The sequence below is a fragment of the Procambarus clarkii genome, chromosome 8, assembly GCF_040958095.1.
Source record: "Procambarus clarkii isolate CNS0578487 chromosome 8, FALCON_Pclarkii_2.0, whole genome shotgun sequence".
Lineage (NCBI taxonomy): Eukaryota > Metazoa > Arthropoda > Malacostraca > Decapoda > Cambaridae > Procambarus > Procambarus clarkii.
In genome coordinates, this window is record NC_091157.1 from 36,997,580 (window position 1) to 37,024,654 (window position 27,075).

Sequence of the window (27,075 nt, forward strand, 5' to 3'; positions counted from 1 at the left end):
CTCTGCTGAGGTGACTTCGTGTTTGCCAAACAGGAGGGTTGAGTCTTTGCTGTAGCCTGCTGACACAAACAGGAGAATGCTTGGGCAATGTTCCTGGACTTCCCTTTTGATCGAGTTGAAAGCGTTTTTAAAATCTAATTTTACTACTGCTTGGTCTTCAGTAAGAGAGTTAATGTATGCTTGTGCAGCATGGGCTGCTGCTTCACAGCCTTGGGGGACACCAAACCCCAGCTGGTTGGGTTGCAGCATGGTGGCTGCTTCCATTCGTATACTTCTGACGGCAGCCCTTGCAACTAGGCGGCGAAGGGTATTACAAACGGCAATGGGTCTGATCCCTCCCCTCCTTCTTTTTCCGGGCAAATAGGGATGCACCAAAGAAGAATGGTTTGATTTCATCAGGGATTAACTCTGCGAGGCAGTTGTTGACAAACGTTGTGATTTCTGTCAGGAGCGCTTCTGCAGCTGGGCCAAGAACAGGGTTCACCATTTCTTTCACATCTTGAGGTCTTACCCATGTGTAGCCTCCTGAGGAGCCCGGGGGAAATGAAATGATAGCTTTATAAACCTCTGACTCCCGGAGGACGAGAGGTTCCTGGTTAGGGGGGACCCTGACCTGTGGGAGAGGTCCACCTACGGCCCTGAGAGGGTGTTTTTCTCTCAGTGCTTGGGCTGTGGTTTCATCCCTGGGCAAAATTTTGTCCTCACTTGTGATCAACTTGAGTGCCCAGACTGTATTACCCGATTCAATTGTTTTGCTGACTTGGGTACCTAAATTTCCGTTGTCGCTGATTGCCGTACTTGGTCTGCCTCGGCGGTGTTTGGTGTGTTTGGGGAGGCGGACTAGGTTGTCAGCCCTAGGAAAATCTCTAATTGCTTTATTGATGGATGAGGCCAGTGTCTTGCCTCCTCTGTCTGGTACACCTAAGCATGCGTTGCCAAAAAGTAGCAGATTGTGCCAGGCTTTGATGGTATCAGGTGCATCAAGGTTATTTGACCCTCTGTTGACTTTTCCGATGAGATCCGTGTATTTCCCGGCATCAAATGGGCGAGAGGCCTTTGGGATGTGGGTGAGTGTCCTGGTTGACGTTGCTTTAATTGCCTCTAGCAGGTCGTCTGTTGCAATGTAGTCTGTTGCGATTTGCACTGGTGCAATAGGGTCCTGAGTGCTGCCTCCCTGATGGTCTGAATGGTCCCCAGGACCATTCAGTCCATTCAAACAAGCCTGAATGGTCCCCAGGACTATATGCAACTGAAAACTCACATATGCAACTGAGTTTTCAGTTGCATATAGTCCTGCGGACCATTCAGGCTTGTTCGCATTTGTGTTCCTCACGTGTGCCCCAAAGAATGAGGTGATTTGATAAAATGCTATGCCCAGGATTACCATCCGAGTGCCAGCGGGAACGTGGTTCAAATACCTTCGGCTATCACTTCCTTATGTCCGGTCGTGATGGTCAAGTGGATTAAGGCGTCCTGTACATACCAGTTGCGTTGCTGCTAGCAGTATGGGTTCGAGTCACTTCTGGGGTGTGAGTTTTTAGTTGCATATTGTCCTGGGGACCATTCAGGCTTGTTCGCATTTGTGTTCCTCACGTGTGCCCAAAAGAATGAGGGGATTTGATAAAATACCATGCCCAAGATTACCAATCGAGTGCTGGCGGGGGGATGAAAATAGTTTCGGCTACCATCCTCTTTTGTCCGATTGTGTTGGTCGAGCGGTTAATGGATCCTGTACGCCAGCAGAGTGCTCCTGGCAGTATGGATTCGAGTCACTTCTGGGGTGTGAACTTTTTTGAAAAGCTGTGTTTTTCTTGTGTTTTTCATGTGAAGGAAATCTTCGAAACCTCTTTGCTGATTACTTTGAAATTTTGACATAACATTGTATTATATTAGGCGAGTGTTTTTACATACCTACTCTATACATGCCTCACCTGTGACAGGAGAAAACATGCTTTTTTCTGAAAAACAGCGCCATCAGTAGGGTGATAGCAACACACGCTGTAATCTCCGAAAGTTCTAAATCGATTGCTGTGAAATTTTGACAGAATGTTCCATTCGAATATGTGCGTGTTTTTCTATGCCTACTATTTAGATGCCACACCTGTGAAAGGTAAAAGCATGCAAACGTAGATGCAGACGTAAAAGCATGCAGACGGAGGGAGGGTGCAGACGTTCCGTGCGCGCTCCGTTAAAATCGTGACATTAACCGGGATTCTTAGGACTACTGCTGTGGATTACTGATTACAGACATAACAAAGTGCATAGTGACCCGCTGGAAAATTGAAAATAGTCATTAGCAATAGAACTTTGTATTAAATAGAGAATAAACGTTAGACCACGTGTGAGCCAGTGAACGAGGCTTTGTGTACATGCGTGTATTAGGAAAAATAAAATAGTGAACGGTGATTCGTGGAACAGTGATGTGGAATGGGTATCACAACAACATATAAGTTGGAAGTGAATATTATAAATATAGAATACGAGAAATATAGAATAGTGGCAAGAGGCGGCATCAGTTGTTATAAATCGGGTAACTGGAAACTGGTGACATCAACCTGGGACAACAAGAGGTCACCTGTACCGACCAGGGACCAGCCTCGCTACCCTACGCTAAGTACCTGCCATAAAGTTTGAACAAAATAACATGCATAATATTACAAATATACGGTATACATATTGTGACGGTAAAGCGTTGGTGTTCAGCTGTTTCAAAAGCTAGGGGCAGGGCCTCGTCACATTATAGAAAAAAAAGAAAAGCTGGAGCTTTCGTCTGTGGTAAGGTAATGGGAAGACACACAAACACAAGTAAATTAACAATGAAATTTTAATTACTTTAGAAAAACAAGACATGAATAAAGTTAAGCACATAAAATATAAAAGACAAGTCAACAAACAAAATAATATGAATAATCACTGGCAAATGAAAAGTTACGTTAAGACAAGTGAGTTACAGTGATAGCAAAATAAATATGAATGGAGCTGGAATATTGGCTTCGAGCTGCCACCTCCCTTAGTACACGAAAACCAAGGCTTAGTCTACCAGCGAGAGATGTCAACTGCAAGGAGCACTGAGATATTCTGACAATACTGAAGCACTGCAGCCCAGACATCAACTTGTGGCGGAGGGCGGAGGGCAGGTGCGACGGGACACCAGCCAATCAGCGACAGGCAGGCAAAGGACAAGCAGTTAGCTGGTTACGGCGGTGGTAGCTAGCAGGTGTGCCGGTGTGCTGGATACGTTTTGCTCACTGGGCAAAACGTTTTGGAGATACTTGCTGGACGTATCTTCTATATTATCTTTTGTTTTTACGTACTTTGTAGGGAAGAGCAGGCTCAATCTCTCTTGAAATAGATTATCATCACAATATAAAATTATTAATATTAAACATATAAATATATATATATATATATATATATATATATATATATATATATATATATATATATATATATATATATATATATATATATATATATATATATATTGTTACAAATATACAATATACATATAATATTATAAATATATAGATACATACAACAAAACAAGGCAAAATGGGAGTAAATAAACAAATTTGTGGCCACTGTAACAACTCCTTAAAGACGAAGGTAACGGGAATTGAATGTTATATCTGTAAGACTAGATTCCATTCGGCTTGTACAGGAGTGAGTAACACTACGGCACTGAGAGCTGGCCACTTGCTCTGGGTGTGTAAAAATGACCTGCCAGCTTGGAATATCCTAAAAAACCTTCTAGATAACATGACGCATGATCGGAAAACATCATTCATTGGAAGCCTACCAGCCATCCAGAAGGAGTGGGAAAGGAACAACAACAATTCTAATATACAAGGAGCGGTGGCTATAGTCAGGGATGAAACTGAGGCGGAAACTCAGGAAGTTGTAAACTCTGACTCAGTAGGCCAGGATGTAGATGACAGTAAACTAGAAAGTGTACCAGACAGCACTGGCAGCTCGATAGGTACAGACACTACGACGGTTCCCGATAGAGCAATTCAGAACAGAAGGACAGACTTATGCAAATTTTATGCAAAGGGCATATGCAGACATAGATATGCTGGTAATAAGAAAGGATTAGAATGCAGTTACCAACATCCCAAAAAATGTTTAAATATGCTTAGGAAAGGTGAGTGTCGATTTGGATCAATATGTAGGTTTTTCCATCCTGACATGTGCCAAACCTCACTGGAGGACAGAAAATGCTATGACCTCAGCTGCCCACACTTTCACGTGAAAGGCACGGAACGCTACATAAAGAGTGGCAAGCAGGATAATGAATTTGGAGGAAACTCTATAAATTTTTTATACCAGACCGGCAGAGAATTCAAAAGGAGCAGTATGGAGAATGTATGGAACTGGATGCCAGATCCACTTGCATTCCAGAATTACAGATACAATTACCCACCGAAAGGGAACTACAACTACGACAGACAACTGCCCTACAACAATCAGTACTGGTCAGAACAAACTCATTATGTCCACGAATAATGGGCTTGCCGAAAAAGTCTCCCATTCAAACTATCACTAATAGAGTAACCTCATTCATCTTTGCCAACATATAAGGACTGAAAACAAGAACAAACAACAAAGTACAGTTCATAAATGGCCTCCTCACGGAGTCAAATGCAGTATTTGGAGCTTTCACAGTAACCCATGCAGGGGAATTGTTGGACAGTGAGATCTGGATTCCAGGATATAACCTATACAGGTGTGATAGGAAAATTAGGTCACATGGAGGAGTGGGTCTGTATATTAAGGAAGACCTTGTATGCTCGGAGCTCCTAAACGTTACAAATGAGGTGGTAGAGGTACTAGGATTGAAAATAGAGAAAATAAATTTAGTGATTATTCTAATATACAAACCGCTAGATGCAACGGCTGAGGAATTCACAGAACAGATAAGCAAAATAGAGAATAGCCTTGATAATTTGGAGAACCCGATACCTGATATTATCTTCCTAGGTGACTTCAACTTGCCTAGTCTCAGGTGGAGAACAGCAAACAATAATATTATACCAGGAAATCTATCAGGCCTAACCAACCACAGATTAGAGAACTACTTAGATTCTGTGACAAATTTTCACTCAATCAGCAGATATCGGAGCCAACGAGAAATGAAAATATTCTAGATCTGGTCTTTACGAACAATGAAGACATTATCAGAGACATTACGATATCAGATACCACATACTCAGATCACAAGCTCATTGAAGTGCAAACGACCATCAATACTCAGAATAGACCTAAAACGTTGATAAAGCGAGAGGGGCTATTCAGTAAATTCAATTTTAATAATAAAAGGATAGACTGGGAGATAATAAATAGGGAACTTACAAACATTCCATGGGGAACTGTTCTAAGTAATACAAGTCCTACAGAAGGAATAGAAAAACTGACTTCAGAAGCGTATCAAGTCTGTCTGAAACATGTTCCTTTGAGGAAAGCCAGAAAGAGATCTAACGTAGAAAGAGAATGCAGACGACACTATAAACGCAGGAAAAAATAACGGAACTGCTTATGCAGACACGAATTTTTTCCCGTCAAAGAAGGAATAATTTAAATAGGGAGATTGAAGAAATCGAGCGGAAATTGAAACACTCATATGAAACTGAAGAAAGGCAGTTAGAACAGAAAGCAATTCAGGAAATAAAAAAAAATCCAAAATATTTCTTCTCATATGCGAAATCAAAAGCAAAAACCACTGCCAGTATTGGACTTATTCGTACAAGTGAAGGTTCATACACGGAGGATGACAAAGAAATTAGTGAAATCCTAAAAAAGAAGTATGAGGACATGTTTAGCACTCCAATAAACAACATGAAGGTGGAAGATCCAAACAATTTCTTTATGCGGGATATTCAAACCCCTGTAAATATAACTGATATAAATACGAGCGCACTAAATTTTGACAGGGAAATTGAAAACATGCCCATGCACTCGACCCCAGGTCCAGACTCATGGAATTCAATATTTATAAAGAAATGCAAAGTGCCGGTAGCACAGGCACTCAGTATAGTGTGGAGGAAGAGCTTGGACACGGGGGAGATACCAGATGCACTTAAAGTAGCAGACATAGCCCCTCTACACAAGGGAGGGAGCAAAGCATTGGCAAAGAATTATAGACCAGTTGCACTAACATCGCACATCATAAAAGTATTTGAGAGAGTGATTAGGAGTCAGGTCACCAATTTCATGGAGACCAATGACCTTCACAACCCAGGCCAACATGGATTTCGAGCGGGAACATCGTGCCTCTCACAGCTACTTGAGCACTACGACAAAGTCACTGAGGCATTAGAAGAAAATCAGAATGCTGATGTGATATACACGGACTTCGCAAAGGCTTTCGATAAATGTGACCATGGCGTTATAGCACACAAAATGAAGTCAATGGGAATAACCGGTAAAGTAGGACGCTGGATACTCAGTTTTCTGTCAAACAGGACTCTGCGAGTAACGGTCAACCATATAAAATCTAGTCCAAGTGCAGTTAAAAGCTCTGTACCTCAGGGTACAGTTCTTGCACCGCTGCTTTTCCTTATTCTCATATCAGATAAAGACAAAAATACAAGTCACAGCTTCGTATCATCCTTTGCAGATGACACAAAAATCAGTATGAAAATTACCTCGGCTGAAGACATTGAAAAACTTCAAGCTGATATTAATAAAGTTTTCGACTGGGCATCAGAAAATAACATGAAGTTTAACAGTGATAAATTCCAGGTACTCAGGTACGGTAAAAATGAGGACCTTAAACATAATACAAAGTACAAAACACAATCAAATGTACCCATAGTAGGAAAACAGCAAGTAAAGGATTTGGGAATAATAATGTCTGACGACCTAACGTTTAAGGAGCATAACCAAGCAAATATTGCGACAGCCAGAAAAATGATAGGATGGATTACGGGAACTTTCAAATCCAGGGATCCCATCACAATGGTTGTACTCTTCAAGGCACTTGTGTTGTCCCGTCTTGAGTACTGCTCAGTACTCACTTCCCCCTTTCAGAGCAGGAGAGATTGCTGAAATAAAGGGAATACAGAGAACATATACGGCACGCATAGACGCAATAAAGCACCTAAATTATTGGGATCGTGTCAAAGCCCTCCAAATGTACTCACAAGAAAGAAGACGAGAGAGATATCAAATAATATACACCTGGAAGATACTGAAGGGCCAAGTACCAAATTTACACAGAAAAATAACAACGTACTGGAGTGAACGATATGGAAGAAAATGCAGAATAGAACCAGTGAAGAGCAGAGGTGCCATAGGCACAATCAGAGAACACTGTATAAACATCAGAGGTCCGCGGTTGTTCAACGTCCTCCCAGCAAGCATAAGAAATATTGCCGGAACAACCGTGGACATTTTCAAGAGGAAACTAGATATGTTTCTAGTTTCTCCAAGGAGTGCCGGACCGACCGGGCTGTGGTGGGTATGTGGGCCTGCGGGCCGCTCCAAGCAACAGCCTAGTGGACCAAACTCTCACAAGTCAAGCCTGGCCTCGGGCCGGGCTTGGGGAGTAGAAGAACTCCCAGAACCCCATCAACCAGGTATCAACCACGTATGCGAGTTTTGAAAAACAGTGCCATCTGTTACACGTAGGAGCAACACATGAAATACACTATATGTTACGGTTCCATTTCAATGTTTCCGATTGCAAAGATAAATTGAATTTTCATTGATTTTGATTTATTATCATTTTGATTTAGTTATTTTGTGTGACGTTGCATTGGAATTGAGCTGTGTTATTTACCGTACCATTCATTTCGTGGGTATAACTTATTTGTTTCTCTTTTCATTGTTTTTCATTTCGTTTTTTAACTGTTCTTATTTTTCAGTGTAATTGGTGGTGAAATTGAGCCGTGTCGATTAATCAGCGTTTGAATTGAAATATTTCGGTAGTATTTTTTTTGTTTTTGTTTTGAAAACAAGAAAATGGACAAAATGTTTATTTCACAGCTGCAAATGTACAACAAACAGCTATGAATCCGGCTAGAACGTTAATTGCTTTCTTCACATTATGTCAAAATGACGCGTTTGCGAAAACACCGCTGTATTCGGAAGTGCCTACGTATTACACATAGAATGCCAGTAGAAAAATATTTGAACAACGCAAACGAGAAGATCGAGTCGACGGACAACCTGGAATATTCAAATAAACTACGATAGGCAGATTGTACACCGTGAATCCTAATCAAGATGAATGCTTCTTTCTTCGCATGCTGTTGGTAAATGTGCACGGTCCAACGTCTTTCCAGCAACTGAGATTTGTCAACGGCGTTACACTTGCCACTTTCCGTAGTGCATGTCAAGCTCGGAATTTATTAGAGAACGACCGACACTGATGTATGCATTAATGACGCGTCCAACAAGTCACATCCAAATAAAATTTATGCATTGTTTGCAATCATATTGATCGCCTGATCTCCTACATCTCCAACAGAGTTATGGGAGAAATATAAATCGCACATGGCTAAAGATATTATCCGTTGAATATGAAGGAAAATTCATATATGTACATGGATTTCACGGCAGAAATTTACAGCGAAGCGTTGATAATGATAGAAGATTTGTGCTTAGAATTTGCGAACAAAGTTCTAAATCAATTGAAAATGCTGTCACCTAATCGATCTGCTGCTGCTTCGTTCAATATAGAATTGCGTCGTGAACAAAATTACAACATGAGTGATTTGTTGTCGTATATACAATCAAATATTCCTGAGCTAACGCTTGAGTGAAAAGGCATTTACAATAAAATAATTCAGACTGTAAATAACGGGTTTGGAAAAATCTTTTAAGATGCGCCAGGAGGAACTGTAAATCCTGCCTAATTAGACTGATTCTGGCAGCATTTCGATCCCAAAATGTCATAAACTTAGCTCATGTATTGTCCCGAATACAACCCGTTCTCGCACTTTCGTATAGTCAATATTGACTTATTAATACGTGCATATGTGACATACTAAACATACTAGTTTACCTTAAAAAAGCTTCATAGAAAACACCGACCTTACCTAACCTTCTTAGTATGTTTAGATAAGCATCTTATTGCTTCGTAATTACAATTATTACTTAACCTATACCTATAATAGGTATTTATTTATTATTTTATTTTATATATTAATATAAACCATATTTTGGTTTATATTTTATTGGATTGACCATATTTTATATATGTTAAGTGTTTTGGAGTCGGCAAACCAGACAATATCTATATCTCCACAGACAATGGAACAACAAAACATATTGTATACCCAGAAGCATTGTGAAATTAAACATATTTGAAACATGTGCTTTCTCTTGTCTTCCTTTTCCATTTAACCAGACTAAGCTGCAGCAATGCGTGGTGGGTACAGCTAGTGTATATATATATATATATATATATATATATATATATATATATATATATATATATATATATATATATATATATATATATATATATATATATATATATATATATATATATATATATATATATATATATATATATATATATATATATATATATATATATATATATATATATATATCCGGTCGTGATGGTCAAGTGGATTAAGGCGTCTTGTACATACCAGTTGCGTGGCATCTGGGAGTATGGGTTCGAGTCACTTCTGGGGTGTGAGTTTTCAGTTGCATATTGTCCTGGGGACCATTCAGGCTTGTTCGCATATATATATATATATATATATATATATATATATATATATATATATATATATATATATATATCACTGAAAACTCACACCCCAGAAGTGACTCGAACCCATACTCCCAGGAGCCACGCAACTGGTATGTACAAGACGCCTTAATCCACTTGACCATCACGACCGGACATAATGAGGTGATAGCCGAGGCTATTTGAACCACCCCACCGCCGGCACTCGGATAGTAATCTTGGGCATAGCATTTTACCAAATCACCTCATTCTTTGGGGCACACGTGAGGAACACAAATGCGAACAAACCTGAATGGTCCCCAGGACAATATGCAACTGAAAACTCACACCCCAGAAGTGACTCGAACCCATACTCCCAGGAGCCACGCAACTGGTATGTACAAGACGCCTTAATCCACTTGACCATCACGACCGGACATAATGAGGTGATAGCCGAGGCTATTTGAACCACCCCACCGCCGGCACTCGGATAGTAATCTTGGGCATAGCATTTTACCAAATCACCTCATTCTTTGGGGCACACGTGAGGAACACAAATGCGAACAAGCCTGAATGGTCCCCAGGACAATATGCAACTGAAAACTCACACCCCAGAAGTGACTCGAACCCATACTCCCAGGAGCCACGCAACTGGTATGTACAAGACGCCTTAATCCACTTGACCATCACGACCGGACATATGTATATATAAAAAAAAATATATATATATAATATATATATATATATATATATATATATATATATATATATATATATATATATATATATATATATATATATATATATATATATATATAGACATATGTCGTACCTAGTAGCCAGAACGCACTTCTCAGCCTACTATGCAAGGCCCGAATTGCCTAATAAGCTAAGTTTTCCTGAATTAATATATTTTCTCAAATTTGTTTCTTATGAAATGATAAAGCTACCCATTTCATTATGTATGAGGTCAATTTTATTTTATTGGAGTTAAAATTAACGTGGATATATGACCGAAGCTAACCAACCCTACCTAACCTAACCTAACCTATCTTTATAGGTTAGGTTAGGGTAGGTACCCGAAAAAGTTAGGTTAGGTTAGGTTAGGTAGGTTAGACGAAACCATTGGAGAAGCCGTTGTTGACTAGGACCTGCCTTACCCTGCAGAGTTCTTCGTCGACTTGCTTCCATTCTGAGCTGTAGCTGAGAGCACGATCGACATATGCGTTAACAACACTCCTCTTGTACCTGTCTGGGCAGTCGCTGTTGGCATTTAGGCACATTCCTATGTTCGTTTCCTTAGTGTAGACTGCAGTGTGGAAACCTCCACTCTTTTCCATGACTGTTACATCTAGAAAGGGCAGCTTCCCATCCTTTTCCATCTCGTAAGTAAAACTCAGCACGGAACTCTGCTCAAACACCTCCTTCAGCTCCTGCAGATGTCTGACATCAGGTACCTGTGTAAAAATGTCGTCAACATACCTGCAGTATATGGCCGGTTTCAAGTTCATGTCGACTAAGACTTTTTGCTCGATGGTTATCTTGAGGTTATCTTGAGATGATTTCGGAGCTTTAGTGTCCCCGCGGCCCGGTCCTCGACCAAGCCTCCACCCCAAGGAAGCCAGCTGACTAACTCTCAGGTACCTATTTACTGATAGGTAACAGGGGCATTCAGGGTGAAAGAAACTTTGGCCCATTTGTTTCTGCCTCGTGCAGGAATCGAACCCGCGGCACAGAATTACGAATTTTGCGCGCTATCCACCAGGCTACGAGGCCCCCATGGTACCCATGTAGAAGTTTGCAAACAGGACACCTAGGGGAGAACCCATGGCGACCCCATCTACTTGCTTATACATGTGCCCATCCGGGCTCAAGAAGGGTGCCTCTTTAGTACAAGCTTGGAGTAGTTTTCTTAGGATATTTTCTGGTATGTCAAGAGGAGTACAGGCTAGATCACGATACACTCTGTCGGCTATCATCCCGATTGTCTCGTCCACAGGTACGTTGGTGAACAGTGGTTCTACGTCCAACGAGGCTCTTATCCGTGTGGCCCGTGTGCCCCGCAGTAAGTCAACAAATTCCTTTGGAGACTTCAGGCTGAAGGCGCAAGGGACATAAGGAGTCAGCAGGCCGTTGAGTCGCTTCGCCCAGACAGGTACAAGAGGAGTGTTGTTAACGCATAGTTCGACCGTGCTCTCAGCCACAGATCAGAATGGAAGCAAGTCGACGAAGAACTCTGTAGGGTAAGGCAGGTCCTAGTCAACAACGGCTTCTCCAATGGTTTCGTCGAAGACATCATAAGAAGGAAAGTGAAACGCCATGCAACGTCTGAAGAGACAACTAACACAACACCTATACCCCCTATTAGACTATTTTACAGGAACTTATTTTCCACAGCTCATAAAACGGAGGAAAGGGTCCTGAAAGATATTGTCAATAGAAACGTTATCCCTACAGACAAAAATCAGAGGATACAACTGACGATTTACTATAAAACCAGAAAAACGGCCAGCCTACTCATGAGAAACTCTCCAGACACAAAACAGAACGCTTTAAAAGAGACTAATGTCGTCTATGCCTTCAAGTGCCCTCTTGGGGACCGTAAGCTCCAAAAAACCCAGTATATAGGCAAGACAACAACATTTCTTTCTAAGCGTTTAACGATGCATAAGCAACAGGGCTCCATTAAGGAACATATAATCTCTTCCCACAACCAAACCATCGCCAGAGAAATCCTAGTAAACAACACAGAAATCATCGATAGATACAGCGATAGCAGGCGGCTTGACGTTTGCGAGGCACTACACATCAAGAGGTCAACACCAGCAATCAACAGCCAATTAATGCACAACTATATTCTACCCACCTCAAGACTCCGCTCCAATATAGAAGCATAAAAAATTATGGACCAATAGGCTTTCTACAAACACTTCTATTCAATACCCATTGTTTCGTGTTCTGTCTTGCGTTGATGAAATTAATACCCTATTAATGCCACCTCTTGTTCTGTCTTGTGTTGATGAAATTAATACCCTATTAATGCCACCTCACCCCATCCACCTCACTCAAATGTAGATATAAAATCGGAGATGCGTAAGTTCTATTCAGTTGTGTATTTGTAAACTAAAGTCTTTGAAAATGAAATAAGTTTTACGAAACGCGCTCGTGTCGCGTCAGACTAGAAATAAAAATGAATTTTGGAGAATTGATTTTTGATTTACCTCCAACAGTGAAAATAAATGTACGAAAGATTGAGAAAATTCGTGTTAGAATTATTAATCTTACTTTTTCGGTCATATTTAATAATATATGTCTACAGGAAAGACTGCTACCAAAATATACTAATATATATATATATATATATATATATATATATATATATATATATATATATATATATATATATATATATATATATATATATATATATATATATATATATGTCGTACCTAATAGCCAGAACGCACTTCTCAGCCTACTATGCAAGGCCCGATTTGCCTAATAAGCCAAGTTTTCATGAATTAATTGTTTTTCGACTATCTAACCTACCTAACCTAACCTAACCTAACTTTTTCGGCTACCTAACCTAACCTAACCTATAAAGATAGGTTAGGTTAGGTTAGGTAGGGTTGGTTAGGTTTGGTCATATATCTACGTTAATTTTAACTCCAATAAAGTAAATTGACTTCATACATAATGAAATGGGTAGCTTTATCATTTCATAAGAAAAAAATTAGAGAAAATATATTAATTCAGGAAAACTTGGCTTATTAGGCAAATCGGGCCTTGCATAGTAGGCTGAGAAGTGCGTTCTGGCTACTAGGTACGACATATATATATATATATATATATATATATATATATATATATATATATATATATATATATATATATATGTCGTACCTAGAAGCTAGAACGCACTTCTCAGCCTACTATGCAAGGCTCGATTTGCCTAATAAGCCAAGTTTTCATGAATCATTTATTTTTCGACAACCTAACCTAACCTAACTTTTTCGGCTACCTAACCTAACCTAACCTATAAAGAAAGGTTAGGTTAGGTTAGGTAGGGTTGGTTAGCTTCGGTCATATATCTACGTTAATTTTAACTCAAATAAAAAAAAATTGACCAAATACATAATGAAATGGTTAGCTTTATCATTTCATAAGAAAAAAATTAGAGAAAATATATTATTTCAGGAAAACTTGGCTTGTTAGGCAAATCGGGCCTTGCATAGTAGGCCAAGCACTGCGTTCTGGCTACTAAGTACGACATATATATATATATATATATATATATATATATGTCGTACCTAGTAGCCAGAACTCACTTCTCAGCCTACTATTCAAGGCCCGATTTGCCTAATAAGCCAAGTTTTCCTGAATTAATATATTTACTATAATTTTTTTCTTATGAAATGATAAAGCAACCCTTTTCTCTATGTATGAGGTCAATTTTTTTTTATTGGAGTTAAAATTAAAGTAGATATATGACCGAACCTAACCAACCCTACCTAACCTAACCTAACCTATATTTATAGGTAAGGTTAGGTTAGGTAGCCAAAAAAAGCTAGGTTAGGTTAGGTTAGGTAGGTTAGGTAGACGAAAAAACATTAATTCATGAAAACTTGGCTTATTAGGCAAATCGGGCCTTGAATAGTAGGCTGAGAAGTGCGTTCTGGCTATTAGGTACGACATATATATATATATATATATATATATATATATATATATATATATATATATATATATATATATATATATATATATATATATATATATATATATATTATATGTCGTACCTAGTAGCCAGAACGCACTTCTCGGCCTACTATGCAAAGCCCGATTTGCCTAATAAGCCAAGTTTTCCTGAATTATTATATTTTCTCAATTTTTTTCTTATGAGATGATAAAGCTACCATTTCATTATGTATGAGGTCAATTTTTTTTTATTGGAGTTAAAATTATATATATATATATATATATATATATATATATATATATATATATATATATATATATATATATATATATATATATATATATATATATATAAATATATTTATATATATATTTATATATATATATTTATATATATATGTATATATATATATATGTTTTACCTAGTAGCCAGAACGTCGTACTCAGCCTGCTATGCAAGGCCAAATTTGCCTAACAAGCCAAGTTTTCCTGAATTAATATATTTTCTCAAATTTTTTTCTAATGAAATGATAAAGCTACCCATTTCATTATGTATGAGGTCAATTTTTTTTTATTTGAGTTAAAATTAACGTAGATATATGACCGAACCTAACCAACCCTACCTAACCTAATCTAACCTATCTTTATAGGTTAGGTTAGGTTAGGTAGCCGAAAAAGTTAGGTTAGGTTAGGTTAGGTAGGTTAGGTAGTCGAAAAACAATTAATTCATGAAAAGTTGGCTTATTAGGCAAATCGGGCCTTGCATAGTAGGCTGAGAAGTCGGTCTGGCTACTAGGTACGACATATATATATATATATATATATATATATATATATATATATATATATATATATATATATATATATATATATATATAAGCCAAGTTTTACTGAATTAATATATTTTCTCTAATTTTTTTTCTTATGAAATGATAAAGCTACCCATTTCTATATGTATGAGGTCTATTTTATATATATATATATATATATATATATATATATATATATATATATATATATATATATATATATATATATATATATATATATATATATATATATATGTCGTACCTAGCAGCCAGAACGCACTTCTCAGCCTACTATGCAAGGCCCAATCTGCCTAATAAGCCACGTTTTAGGGAATTAATATTTTTTCTCTAATTTTTCTCTTATGAAATGATAAAGCTACCCATTTCATTATGTATGAGGTCAATTTTATTTTATTGGAGGTAAAATTAATGTAGATATATGACCAAACCTAACCAACCCTACCTAACCTAACCTAAACTATCTTTATATGTTAGGTTAGGTTAGGTAGCAGAAAAAGTTAGGTTAGGTTAGGTTAGGTAGGTTAGGTATCCGAAAAAACATTAATTCATGAAAACTTGGCTTATTAGGCAAATCGGGTCTTGCATAGTAGGCTGAGAAGTGCATTCTGGCTACTAGGTACGACATATATATATATATATATATATATATATATATATGTCGTACCTAGTAGCCAGAACTCACTTTTTGGCCTACTATTCAAGGCCCGATTTGCCTAATAAGCCAAGTTTTCATGAATTAATTGTTTTTCGACTACCTAACCTACCTAACCTAACCTAACCTAACTTTTTCGGCTACCTAACCAAACCTAACCTATAAAGATAGGTTAGGTTAGGTTAGGTAGGGTTGGTTAGGTTCGGTCATATATCTACGTTAATTTTAACTCCAATAAAAAAAATTGACCTCATACATAATGAAATGGGTAGCTTTATCATTTCATAAGAAAAAAATTAGAAAAAATATATTAATTCAGGAAAACTTGGCTTATTAGGCAAATCGGGCCTTGAATAGTAGGCCAAAAAGTGAGTTCTGGCTACTAGGTACGACATATATATATATATATATATATATATATATATATATATATATATATATATGTCGTACCTAATAGCCAGAACGCACTTCTCAGCCTACTATTCAAGGCCCAATTTGCCTAATAAGCCAAGTTTTCATGAATTAATGTTTTTTCGTCTACCTAACCTACCTAACCTAACCTAACCTAGCTTTTTTTGGCTACCTAACCTAACCTTACCTATAAATATAGGTTAGGTTAGGTTAGGTAGGGTTGGTTAGGTTCGGTCATATATCTACGTTAATTTTAACTACAATAAAAAAAAATTGACCTCATACATAGAGAAAAGGGTTGCTTTATCATTTCATAAGAAAAAAATTATAGTAAATATATTAATTCAGGAAAACTTGGCTTATTAGGCAAATCGGGCCTTGAATAGTAGGCTGAGAAGTGAGTTCTGGCTACTAGGTACGACATATATATATATATATATATATATATATATATATATATATATATATATATATATATATATATATATATATGTCGTACCTAGTAGCCAAAATGCACTTCTCAGCCTACTATGCAAGGCCTGATTTGCCTAATAAGCCAAGTTTTCATGAATTAATGTTTTTTCGACTACCTAACCTACCTAACCTAACCTAACCTAACTTTTTCGGCTACCTAACCTAACCTAACCTAACCTATAAAGATAGGTTAGGTTAGGTTAGGTTAGGTAGGGTTGGTTAGGTTCGGTCATATATCTACGTTAATTTTAACTCCAATAACAAAAAATTAACCTTATTCATAATGAAATGGGTAGCCTTATCATTTCATAAGAAAAAAATTAGAGAAAATATATTAATTCAGGAAAACTTGGCTTATTAGGCAAATTGGGCCTTGCCTACTTGGCCAAGAAGTGCGTTCAGGCTACTAGGTACGACATATATATATATGTCGTACCTAGTAGCCAGAACGCACTTCTCGGTCTACTATGCAAGGCCCGATTTGCCTAATAAGCCAAGTTTTCCTGAATTAATATATTTTCTCTAATTTTTTTCTTATGAAATGATAAAGCTACCCATTTCATTATGTATGAGGTCAATTTTTTTTTATTGGAGTTAAAATTAACGTAGATATATGACCGAACCTAACCAACCCTACCTAACCTAATTTAACCTATCTTTATAGGTTAGGTTAGGTTAGGTAGCCGAAAAAGTTAGGTTAGGTTAGGTAGGTTAGGTAGTCGAAAAACAATTAATTCATGAAAAGTTGGCTTATTAGGCAAATCGGGCCTTGCATAGTAGGCTGAGAAGTCGGTCTGGCTACTAGGTACGACATATATATATATATATATATATATATATATATATATATATATATATATATATATATATATATATATATATATATATATATATATATATATATATATATATATATATATAAGCCAAGTTTTACTGAATTAATATATTTTCTCTAATTTTTTTCTTATGAAATGATAAAGCTACCCATTTCTATATGTATGAGGTCAATTTTATATATATATATATATATATATATATATATATATATATATATATATATATATATATATATATGTCGTACCTAGTAGCCAGAACTCACTTCTCAGCCTACTATGCAAGGCCCGATTTGCCTAATAAGCCAAGTTTTCATGAATTAATGTTTTTTCGTCTACCTAACCTACCTAACCTAACCTAACCTAGCTTTTTTTGGCTACCTAACCTAACCTTACCTATATATATAGGTTAGGTTAGGTTAGGTAGGGTTGGTTAGGTTCGGTCATATATCTACGTTAATTTTAACTCCAATAAAAAAAAATTGACCTCATACATAGTGAAAAGGGTAGCTTTATCATTTCATAAGAAAAAAATTATAGTAAATAAATTAATTCAGGAAAACTTGGCTTATTAGGCAAATCGGACCTTGAATAGTAGGCTGATAAGTGAGTTCTGGCTACTAGGTACGACATATATATATATATATATATATATATATTTATATATATATATATATATATATATATATATATATATATATATATATATATATATATATATATATATATATATATATATATATATATATGTCGTACCTAGCAGCCAGAACGCACTTCTCAGCCTACTATGCAAGGCCCAATCTGCCTAATAAGCCACGTTTTAGTGAATTAATATTTTTTCTCTAATTTTTCTCTTATGAAATGATAAAGCTACCCATTTCATTATGTATGAGGTCAATTTTATTTTATTGGAGGTAAAATTAATGTAGATATATGACCAAACCTAACCAACCCTACCTAACCTAACCTAAACTATCTTTATAGGTTAGGTTAGGTTAGGTAGCCGAAAAAGTTAGGTTAGGTTAGGTTAGGTAGGTTAGGTAGTCGAAAAACAAATATTTCATGAAAACTAGGCTTATTATGCAAATCCGGCCTTGCATAGTAGGCTGAGAAGCGCGTTCTGGCTACTAGGTACGATATATATATATATATATATATATATATATATATATATATATATATATATATATATATATATATATATATATAAATATATATATATATATATATATATATATATATATATATATATATATATATATATATATATATATATATGTCGTACCTAATAGCCAGAACGCACTTCTCAGCCTACTATTCAAGGCCCGATTTGCCTAATAAGCAAAGTTTTCATGAATTAATGTTTTTTCGTCTACCTAACCTACCTAACCTAACCTAACCTAGCTTTTTTTGGCTACCTAACCTAACCTTACCTATAAATATAGGTTAGGTTAGGTTAGGTAGGGTTGGTTAGGTTCGGTCATATATCTACGTTAATTTTAACTCCAATAAAAAAAAATTGACCTCATACATAGAGAAAAGGGTTGCTTTATCATTTCATAAGAAAAAAATTATAGTAAATATATTAATTCAGGAAAACTTGGCTTATTAGGCAAATCGGGCCTTGAATAGTAGGCTGAGAAGTGAGTTCTGGCTACTAGGTACGACATATATATATATATATATATGTCGTACCTAATAGCCAGAACGCACTTCTCAGCCTACTATGCAAGGCCAAATTTGCCTAATAAGCCAAGTTTTCATGAATTAATTGTTTTTCGACTACCTAACCTAACCTAACCTAACTTTTTCGGCTACCTAACCTAACCTAACCTATGAAGTTAGGTTAGGTTATGTTAGGTAGGGTTGGTTAGGTTCGGTCATATATCTACGTTAATTTTAACTCCAATAAAAAAAAATTGACCTCATACATAATGAAATGGATAGCTTTATCAATTCATAAGAAAAAAATTAGAGAAAATATATTATTTCAGGAAAACTTGGCTTATTAGGCAAATTTGGCCTTGCATAGTAGGCCGAGAAGTGCGTTCTGGCTACTAGGTACGACATATATATATATATATATATATATATATATATATATATATATATATATATATATATATATATATATATATTTATATATATATATATAATGAATGTACTACTTCTTCTAAACCACAAATTGGTATTTTTGTAATTGAATTTTAAGGAGTTTGCACGAAATATTTGGTTTCTACATGAAATACCGAAATGAAAAGCAGCATTTGTTTAATTGCTCAGTGGTGAGTCAATATTGAGTTCAGTAAATTTATTTCATTCGACTATGATTTTTTATGTTTTGGAATTACATTTGTTATGCGTTTGATTATTATTGTAAAATTATTTGGCATTTTCAGTGTAATTATTTTATTCACTTTCTCTCTTCCGTCTTCCCTTCACTGCTTCCTGTCTTTATCGTTCCCTCACCGCTTCCTGTCTTTATCATCTCTCTTTGCTCCCTGTCTTTATCCTCCTTCATTGCTCCCTATCTTTATCCTCTCTCATTGCTCCCTATCTCTATCCTCCCTCATTGCTCTCTATCTTTATCCTCCCTCGTTGTTCCCTATCTTTATCCTCCATCACTGCTTCTTATGTTTATCATCCCCTGATTGCTTTCTACCTTCATCATCGTAGTGCCATTGTATCCTGCCGTTATCATCTCCTTCTTGCTCTATCGTATCGTTCTAACTGTCTCTCTCTCTACCTCTTACATGTACCATTTCTTGTTCCGCCGCCTCCTATCTCTTTCCCTTCACCTACATCAATGTTATCTTTTGGTCGTCACCGTGTTATCAATCATCGTCCACATTCCTTTTTCTCTGTCACTCTCTCCCACTTTATTTGTCGACTCTCTTCTCAACTCTCTTCATTATATATATATATATATATATATATATATATATATATATATATATATATATATATATATATATATATATATATATATATATATATATATATATATATATATATATATATATATATATATATATATATGTTAAGTGGTGGGGAATGATCCAAATAATGCAACGTTTCCATTTGCTCTTGCACTCTGATGCAGGCTTCTTCATCACAGTACACAGAGTGATGCCTTTGTCATTGGTTACTCAGGTAACACGTTCTTCACCTTCTTCGTAACACGTTGTAATAACTCATATCGGTTGGGGAGCCGGTCGGCGAGCGGACAGCACGCTGGACTTGTGATCCTGTGGTCCTGGGTTCGATCCCAGGTGCCGGCGAGAAACAATGGTCTATATATATATATATATATATATATATATATATTTTATATATATATATATATGACGAATATATATATATATATATATATATATATATATATATATATATATATATATATATATATATATATATATATATATATTCGTCATCCTATGTTGCTTTCTTCTTACATGTAACTTTTTCTCCTAAAACATATATATGATGGTATTCAATTTTAGTGTTTTTCATTCTTCCTCTCTCCCTCTTTACCCTCTCTTTCCCTTTTATTTGTTTCCTGCTCTTTGTCTTTTCTTTCTTCTGCCTCTTTCCATCTTACTAAATTATTTTCTTCATTTTCCATTATCTTTCTTCTCGGTCTCTAACTCTGCTTTCTATTTCCATCCGTTTCCCCTTGTACCTTTCACTCCTCTGACCTTACCCTCTCCCTGTCTATTTTACCTCTTTAATCTCACTATCTCTCCCTGTTCCTTTCATACTGGTGGGTGGTGTCTCACCGTGGTTGTCCTTACTCCCGCCCTACAGGTCGCCCCGGCCCGGTACACAGCTGTAGAGTGACCAACCACACAGCCCACGGCTTCATGGTGCACTGTGTCTCCGGCCCACTGAGGAGTGTCAACACCCAGCACACACTTCTCGTCTACGCTCAGGTGGGTGTCTGCTGGCGGGTGTAGCCTGTCTGCTGGTGGGTGTAGCGTGTCTGCTGGTGGGTGTAGCGTGTCTGCTGGTGGGTGTAGCGTGTCTGCTGGCTGGTGTAGCGTGTCTGCTGGCGGGTGTAGCCTGTCTGCTGGCGGGTGTAGCCTGTCTGCTGGCAGGTGTTCCATGTCTCCTGGCGGGTGTTCCGTGTCTGCTGACGAGTGTTCCGTGTCTGCTGGCGGGTGTTCCGTGTCTACTGGCAGGTGTTCCATGTTTCCTGGCGGGTGTTCCGTGTCTTCTGGCGAGTGTTTCGTGTCTGCTGGCGAGTGTTCCGTGTCTTCTGGCAAGTGTTCCGTGTCTGCTGGCGAGTGTTCCGTGTCTACTGGCAAGTGTTCAGTGTCTGCTGGCGAGTGTTCCGTGTCTGCTGGCGAGTGTTCCGTGTCTACTGGCGAGTGTTCCGTGTCTACTGGCGGGTGTTCCGTGTCTACTGGCGAGTGTTCCGTGTCTGCTGGCGAGTGTTCCGTGTCTACTGGCGGGTGTTCCGTGTCTACTGGCGAGTGCTCCGTGTCTGCTGGCGAGTGTTCCGTGTCTACTGGCGGGTGTTCCGTGTCTACTGGCGAGTGTTCCGTGTCTGCTGGCGGGTGTTCCGTGTCTACTGGCGGGTGTTCCGTGTCTACTGGCGGGTGTTCCGTGTCTACTGGCGGGTGTTCCGTGTCTACTGGCGAGTGTTTCGTGTCTGCTGGCGGGTGTTCCGTGTCTACTGGCGGGTGTTCCGTGTCTACTGGCGGGTGTTCCGTGTCTACTGGCGGGTGTTCCGTGTCTACTGGCGGGTGTTCCGTGTCTACTGGCGGGTGTTCCGTGTCTACTGGCGGGTGTTCCGTGTCTACTGGCCAGTGTTCCGTGTCTACTGGCAAGTGTTCCGTGTCTGCTGGCGAGTGTTCCGTGTCTACTGGCGGGTGTTCCGTGTCTACTGGCGAGTGTTCCGTGTCTACTGGCGGGTGTTCCATGTCTACTGGCGGGTGTTCCATGTCTACTGGCGGGTGTTCCGTGTCTACTGGCGGGTGTTCCGTGTCTACTGGCGGGTGTTCCGTGTCTACTGGCAAGTGTTCCGTGTCTACTGGCAAGTGTTCCGTGTCAGCTGGCGAGTGTACCGTGTCTACTGGCGGGTGTTCCATGTCTACTGGCGGGTGTTCCGTGTCTACTGGCGGGTGTTCCATGTCTACTGGCGGGTGTTCCATGTCTACTGGCGGGTGTTCCGTGTCTACTGGCGGGTGTTCCGTGTCTACTGGCGGGTGTTCCGTGTCTACTGGCGGGTGTTCCGTGTCTACTGGCGGGTGTTCCGTGTCTACTGGCGGGTGTTCCGTGTCTACTGGCAAGTGTTCCGTGTCTACTGGCAAGTGTTCCGTGTCTGCTGGCGAGTGTTCCGTGTCTACTGGCAAGTGTTCAGTGTCTGCTGGCGAGTGTTCCGTGTCTGCTGGCGAGTGTTCCGTGTACTCACCTAGTTGTACTCACCTAGTTGTGTTTGCGGGGGTTGAGCTCTGGCTCTTTGGTCCCGCCTCTCAACCGTCAATCAACAGGTGTACAGATTCCTGAGCCTATCGGGCTCTGTCATATCTACACTTGAAACTGTGTATGGAGTGAGCCTCCACCACATCACCCCCTAATGCATTCCATTTGTCAACCACTCTGACACTAAAAAAGTTCTTTCTAATATCTCTGTGGCTCATTTGGGCACTCAGTTTCCACCTGTGTCCCCTTGTGCGTGTTCCCCTTGTGTTAAATAGACTGTCTTTATCTACCCTATCAATCCCCTTCAGAATCTTGAATGTGGTGATCATGTCCCCCCTAACTCTTCTGTCTTCCAGCGAAGTGATGTTTAATTCCCGTAGTCTCTCCTCGTAGCTCATACCTCTCAGCTCGGGTACTAGTCTGGTGGCAAACCTTTGAACCTTTTCCAGTTTAGTCTTATCCTTGACTAGATATGGACTCCATGCTGGGGCTGCATACTCCAGGATTGGCCTGACATATGTGGTATACAAAGTTCTGAATGATTCTTTACACAAGTTTCTGAATGCCGTTCGTATGTTGGCCAGCCTGGCATATGCCGCTGATGTTATCCGCTTGATATGTGCTGCAGGAGACAGGTCTGGCGTGATATCAACCCCCAAGTCTTTTTCCTTCTCTGACTCCTGAAGAATTTCCTCTCCCAGATGATACCTTGTATCTGGCCTCCTGCTCCCTACACCTATCTTCATTACATTACATTTGGTTGGGTTAAACTCTAACAACCATTTGTTCGACCATTCCTTCAGCTTGTCTAGGTCTTCTTGAAGCCTCAAACAGTCCTCTTCTGTTTTAATCCTTCTCATAATTTTAGCATCGTCCGCAAACATTGAGAGAAATGAATCGATACCCTCCGGGAGATCATTTACATATATCAGAAACAAGATAGGACCGAGTACAGAGCCCTGTGGGACTCCACTGGTGACTTCACGCCAATCGGAGGTCTCACCCCTCACCGTAACTCTCTGCTTCCTATTGCTTAGATACTCCCTTATCCACGTGTCTGCTGGCGAGTGTTCCGTGTCTACTGGCGAGTGTTCCGTGTCTACTGGCGGGTGTTCCGTGTCTACTGGCGAGTGTTCCGTGTCTGCTGGCGAGTGTTCCGTGTCTACTGGCGGGTGTTCCGTGTCTACTGGCGAGTGCTCCGTGTCTGCTGGCGAGTGTTCCGTGTCTACTGGCGGGTGTTCCGTGTCTACTGGCGAGTGTTCCGTGTCTGCTGGCGGGTGTTCCGTGTCTACTGGCGGGTGTTCCGTGTCTACTGGCGGGTGTTCCGTGTCTACTGGCGGGTGTTCCGTGTCTACTGGCGAGTGTTTCGTGTCTGCTGGCGGGTGTTCCGTGTCTACTGGCGGGTGTTCCGTGTCTACTGGCGGGTGTTCCGTGTCTACTGGCGGGTGTTCCGTGTCTACTGGCAGGTGTTCCGTGTCTACTGGCGGGTGTTCCGTGTCTACTGGCGGGTGTTCCGTGTCTACTGGTGGGTGTTCCGTGTCTACTGGCAAGTGTTCCGTGTCTACTGGCAAGTGTTCCGTGTCTGCTGGCGAGTGTTCCGTGTCTACTGGCGGGTGTTCCGTGTCTACTACCTCCGAAGAGACAACTAACACAACACCTATACCCCCTATTAGACTATTTTACAGGAACTTCTTTTCCACAGCTCATAAAACAGAGGAAAGGGTCCTGAAAGATATTGTTAATAGAAACGTTATCCCTACAGACAAAAATCAGAGGATACAACTGACGATTTACTATAAAACCAGAAAAACGGCCAGCCTACTCATGAGAAACTCTCCAGACACGAAACAGAACGCTTTAAAAGAGACTAACGTCGTCTATGCCTTCAAATGCCCACTTGGGGACTGTAAGCTCCAAAAAACCCAGTATATAGGCAAGACAACAACATCTCTTTCTAGGCGTTTAACGATGCATAAACAACAGGGCTCCATTAAGGAACATATAATCTCTTCCCATAACCAAACCATCGCCAGAGAAATCCTAGTAAACAACACAGAAATCATCGATAGATACAGCGATAGCAGGCGGCTAGACGTTTGCGAGGCACTACACATCAAGAAGTCAACACCAGCAATCAACAGCCAATTATTGCACAACTATATTCTACCCACCTCAAGACTCCGCTCCAATATAGAAGCATCAAGAAATATGGACCAATAGGCTTTCTACAAACACTTCTATTCAATATCCATTGTTTCGTGTTCTGTCTTGTGTTGATACTTTTAATACCCTATTAATATCCTCTAATGCCACATCATCCTTCCCACCTTACTCAAATGTAATGCCACATCACCCTTCCCACCTCACTCAAATGTAGATATAAAATCAGGGAAACGCAAGTTCTAATCAGTTGTGTATTTGTGAAGTCTTTGAAAATGTAATAAGTTTTACGAAACGCGCCCGTGTCGCGTCAGACTAGAAATAAAAATGAATTTTGGAGAAGTGATTTTTGATTTACCTCCAACAGTGAAGCATAATGTACGAAAGATTGAGAAAATTCGTGTTAGAATTATTAATCTTACTTTTTCGGTCATATTTAATAAAATATGTCTACAGGAAAGACTGCTACCAAAATATACTAATATATATATATATATATATATATATATATATATATATATATATATATTATATATATAGTTAAATATGAGTATGTAGGATATGTTGAGATATGTTGAGGAGGGAGGACCCCCTACCCCTGACAGGGTAGGAGACCAGGCTCATAAGATGGCTGGTTAGGGGTATGGCATGTGAAGGAGGGGGTAGGGGGAGAGGGCAAGGGAGGGGAGAAGGAGGAAGCTTTGAATGATAGCGCTGGTCTCTCATTCTGGTTTCTGTTTTATGTAGTGTAAATATTTTACCAATTCTTTGCCTCTGGTGTGGGTCACCGCGGGTGATTAGTTTTCATGACAGACCCGAGGGGTGTTCAGCAACCCCTTCCCCCTGCTCTGCTTCCAGAGCGCTAAGGATATGCGGCTCATACCCACCACATACGTCTGAGAAGTGACACCACATGACCACATGGGGTCACCTCTTCGAAGGTTAAGGCACAACTGTTGTGAATGTCAACATCTGCCTCTACCATATTCAGTCCTGTCCATCCCCTCCCCCTCCATCCACATAGCAGGACACGCCACATACCACCACCACAGGCTGGCAGAGCACTCAGGACCGATGTGTAGTCTTTGACTTCCTGCGATTGAGTAACCTGTGTTAGAATTAAGGTGGTGGGGTCGTATGTCGCACCTCCCCCCTCCCCCTCACCCCCCTCCCATGCAGGTGACAGTCATCATCAATCACTGGACAATTTGACAAACTTCACATTTCCTCTGTCCTCTATAAACGAGGGAAAAAGTATATACATTATATAAATTTATTCTTTATTAAAGACTTAAGCAATTAACAATGAAAATATTAATAATAATAATATTGCGGGGATGTATCAGCCTGAGGTATGGTATGTCTTTTCACCGGACAATAAATAGTTAAAGGCATAAACCCTTTTATATATATATATATATATATATATATATATATATATATATATATATATATATATATATATATATATATATATATATATATATATATATATATATATATATTAGTATATTTTGGTATCAGTCTTTCCTGTAGACATATACTATTAAATATGACCGAAAAAGTAAGATTAATAATTCTAACACGAATTTTCTCAATCTTTCGTACATTTCTTTTCACTGTTGGAGGTAATTCAAAAACCAATTCTCCAAAATTCATTTTTATTTCTAGTCTGATGCGACACTTGAGCGCAGTGTCGCGTGAAGTGTCGTAAAACTTATTACATTTTCAAAGACTTTACACATACACAACTGAATAGAACTTACATATCTCCGATTTGTTTATATCTACATTTGAGTGAGGTGGATGGGGTGAGGTGGTATTTAATAGGGTATTAATTTCATCAACACAAGACAGAACATGAAACAATGGGTATTGAAATGGAAGTGATTGTAGAAAGCCTAT

General features: G+C 38.9%; 1 protein-coding gene across 1 annotated transcript in view; it reads right to left on the reverse strand.

Moving 5' to 3' along the window:
- LOC123751793 (zonadhesin-like) overlaps window positions 1-26,155 on the reverse strand; it is a 44,257-nt gene extending 18,102 nt beyond the window's left edge. Inside the window, exons 1-3 of the mRNA XM_069320199.1 lie at window positions 26,065-26,155; window positions 24,014-24,655; window positions 21,721-22,972 (exon numbers count right to left, since the gene is read on the reverse strand). Coding sequence (XP_069176300.1) covers window positions 21,721-22,972; window positions 24,014-24,655; window positions 26,065-26,155 — 1,985 coding nt within the window. The remainder of the gene's footprint in view (window positions 1-21,720; window positions 22,973-24,013; window positions 24,656-26,064) is intronic.
- Window positions 26,156-27,075: the final 920 nt, after the last annotated feature.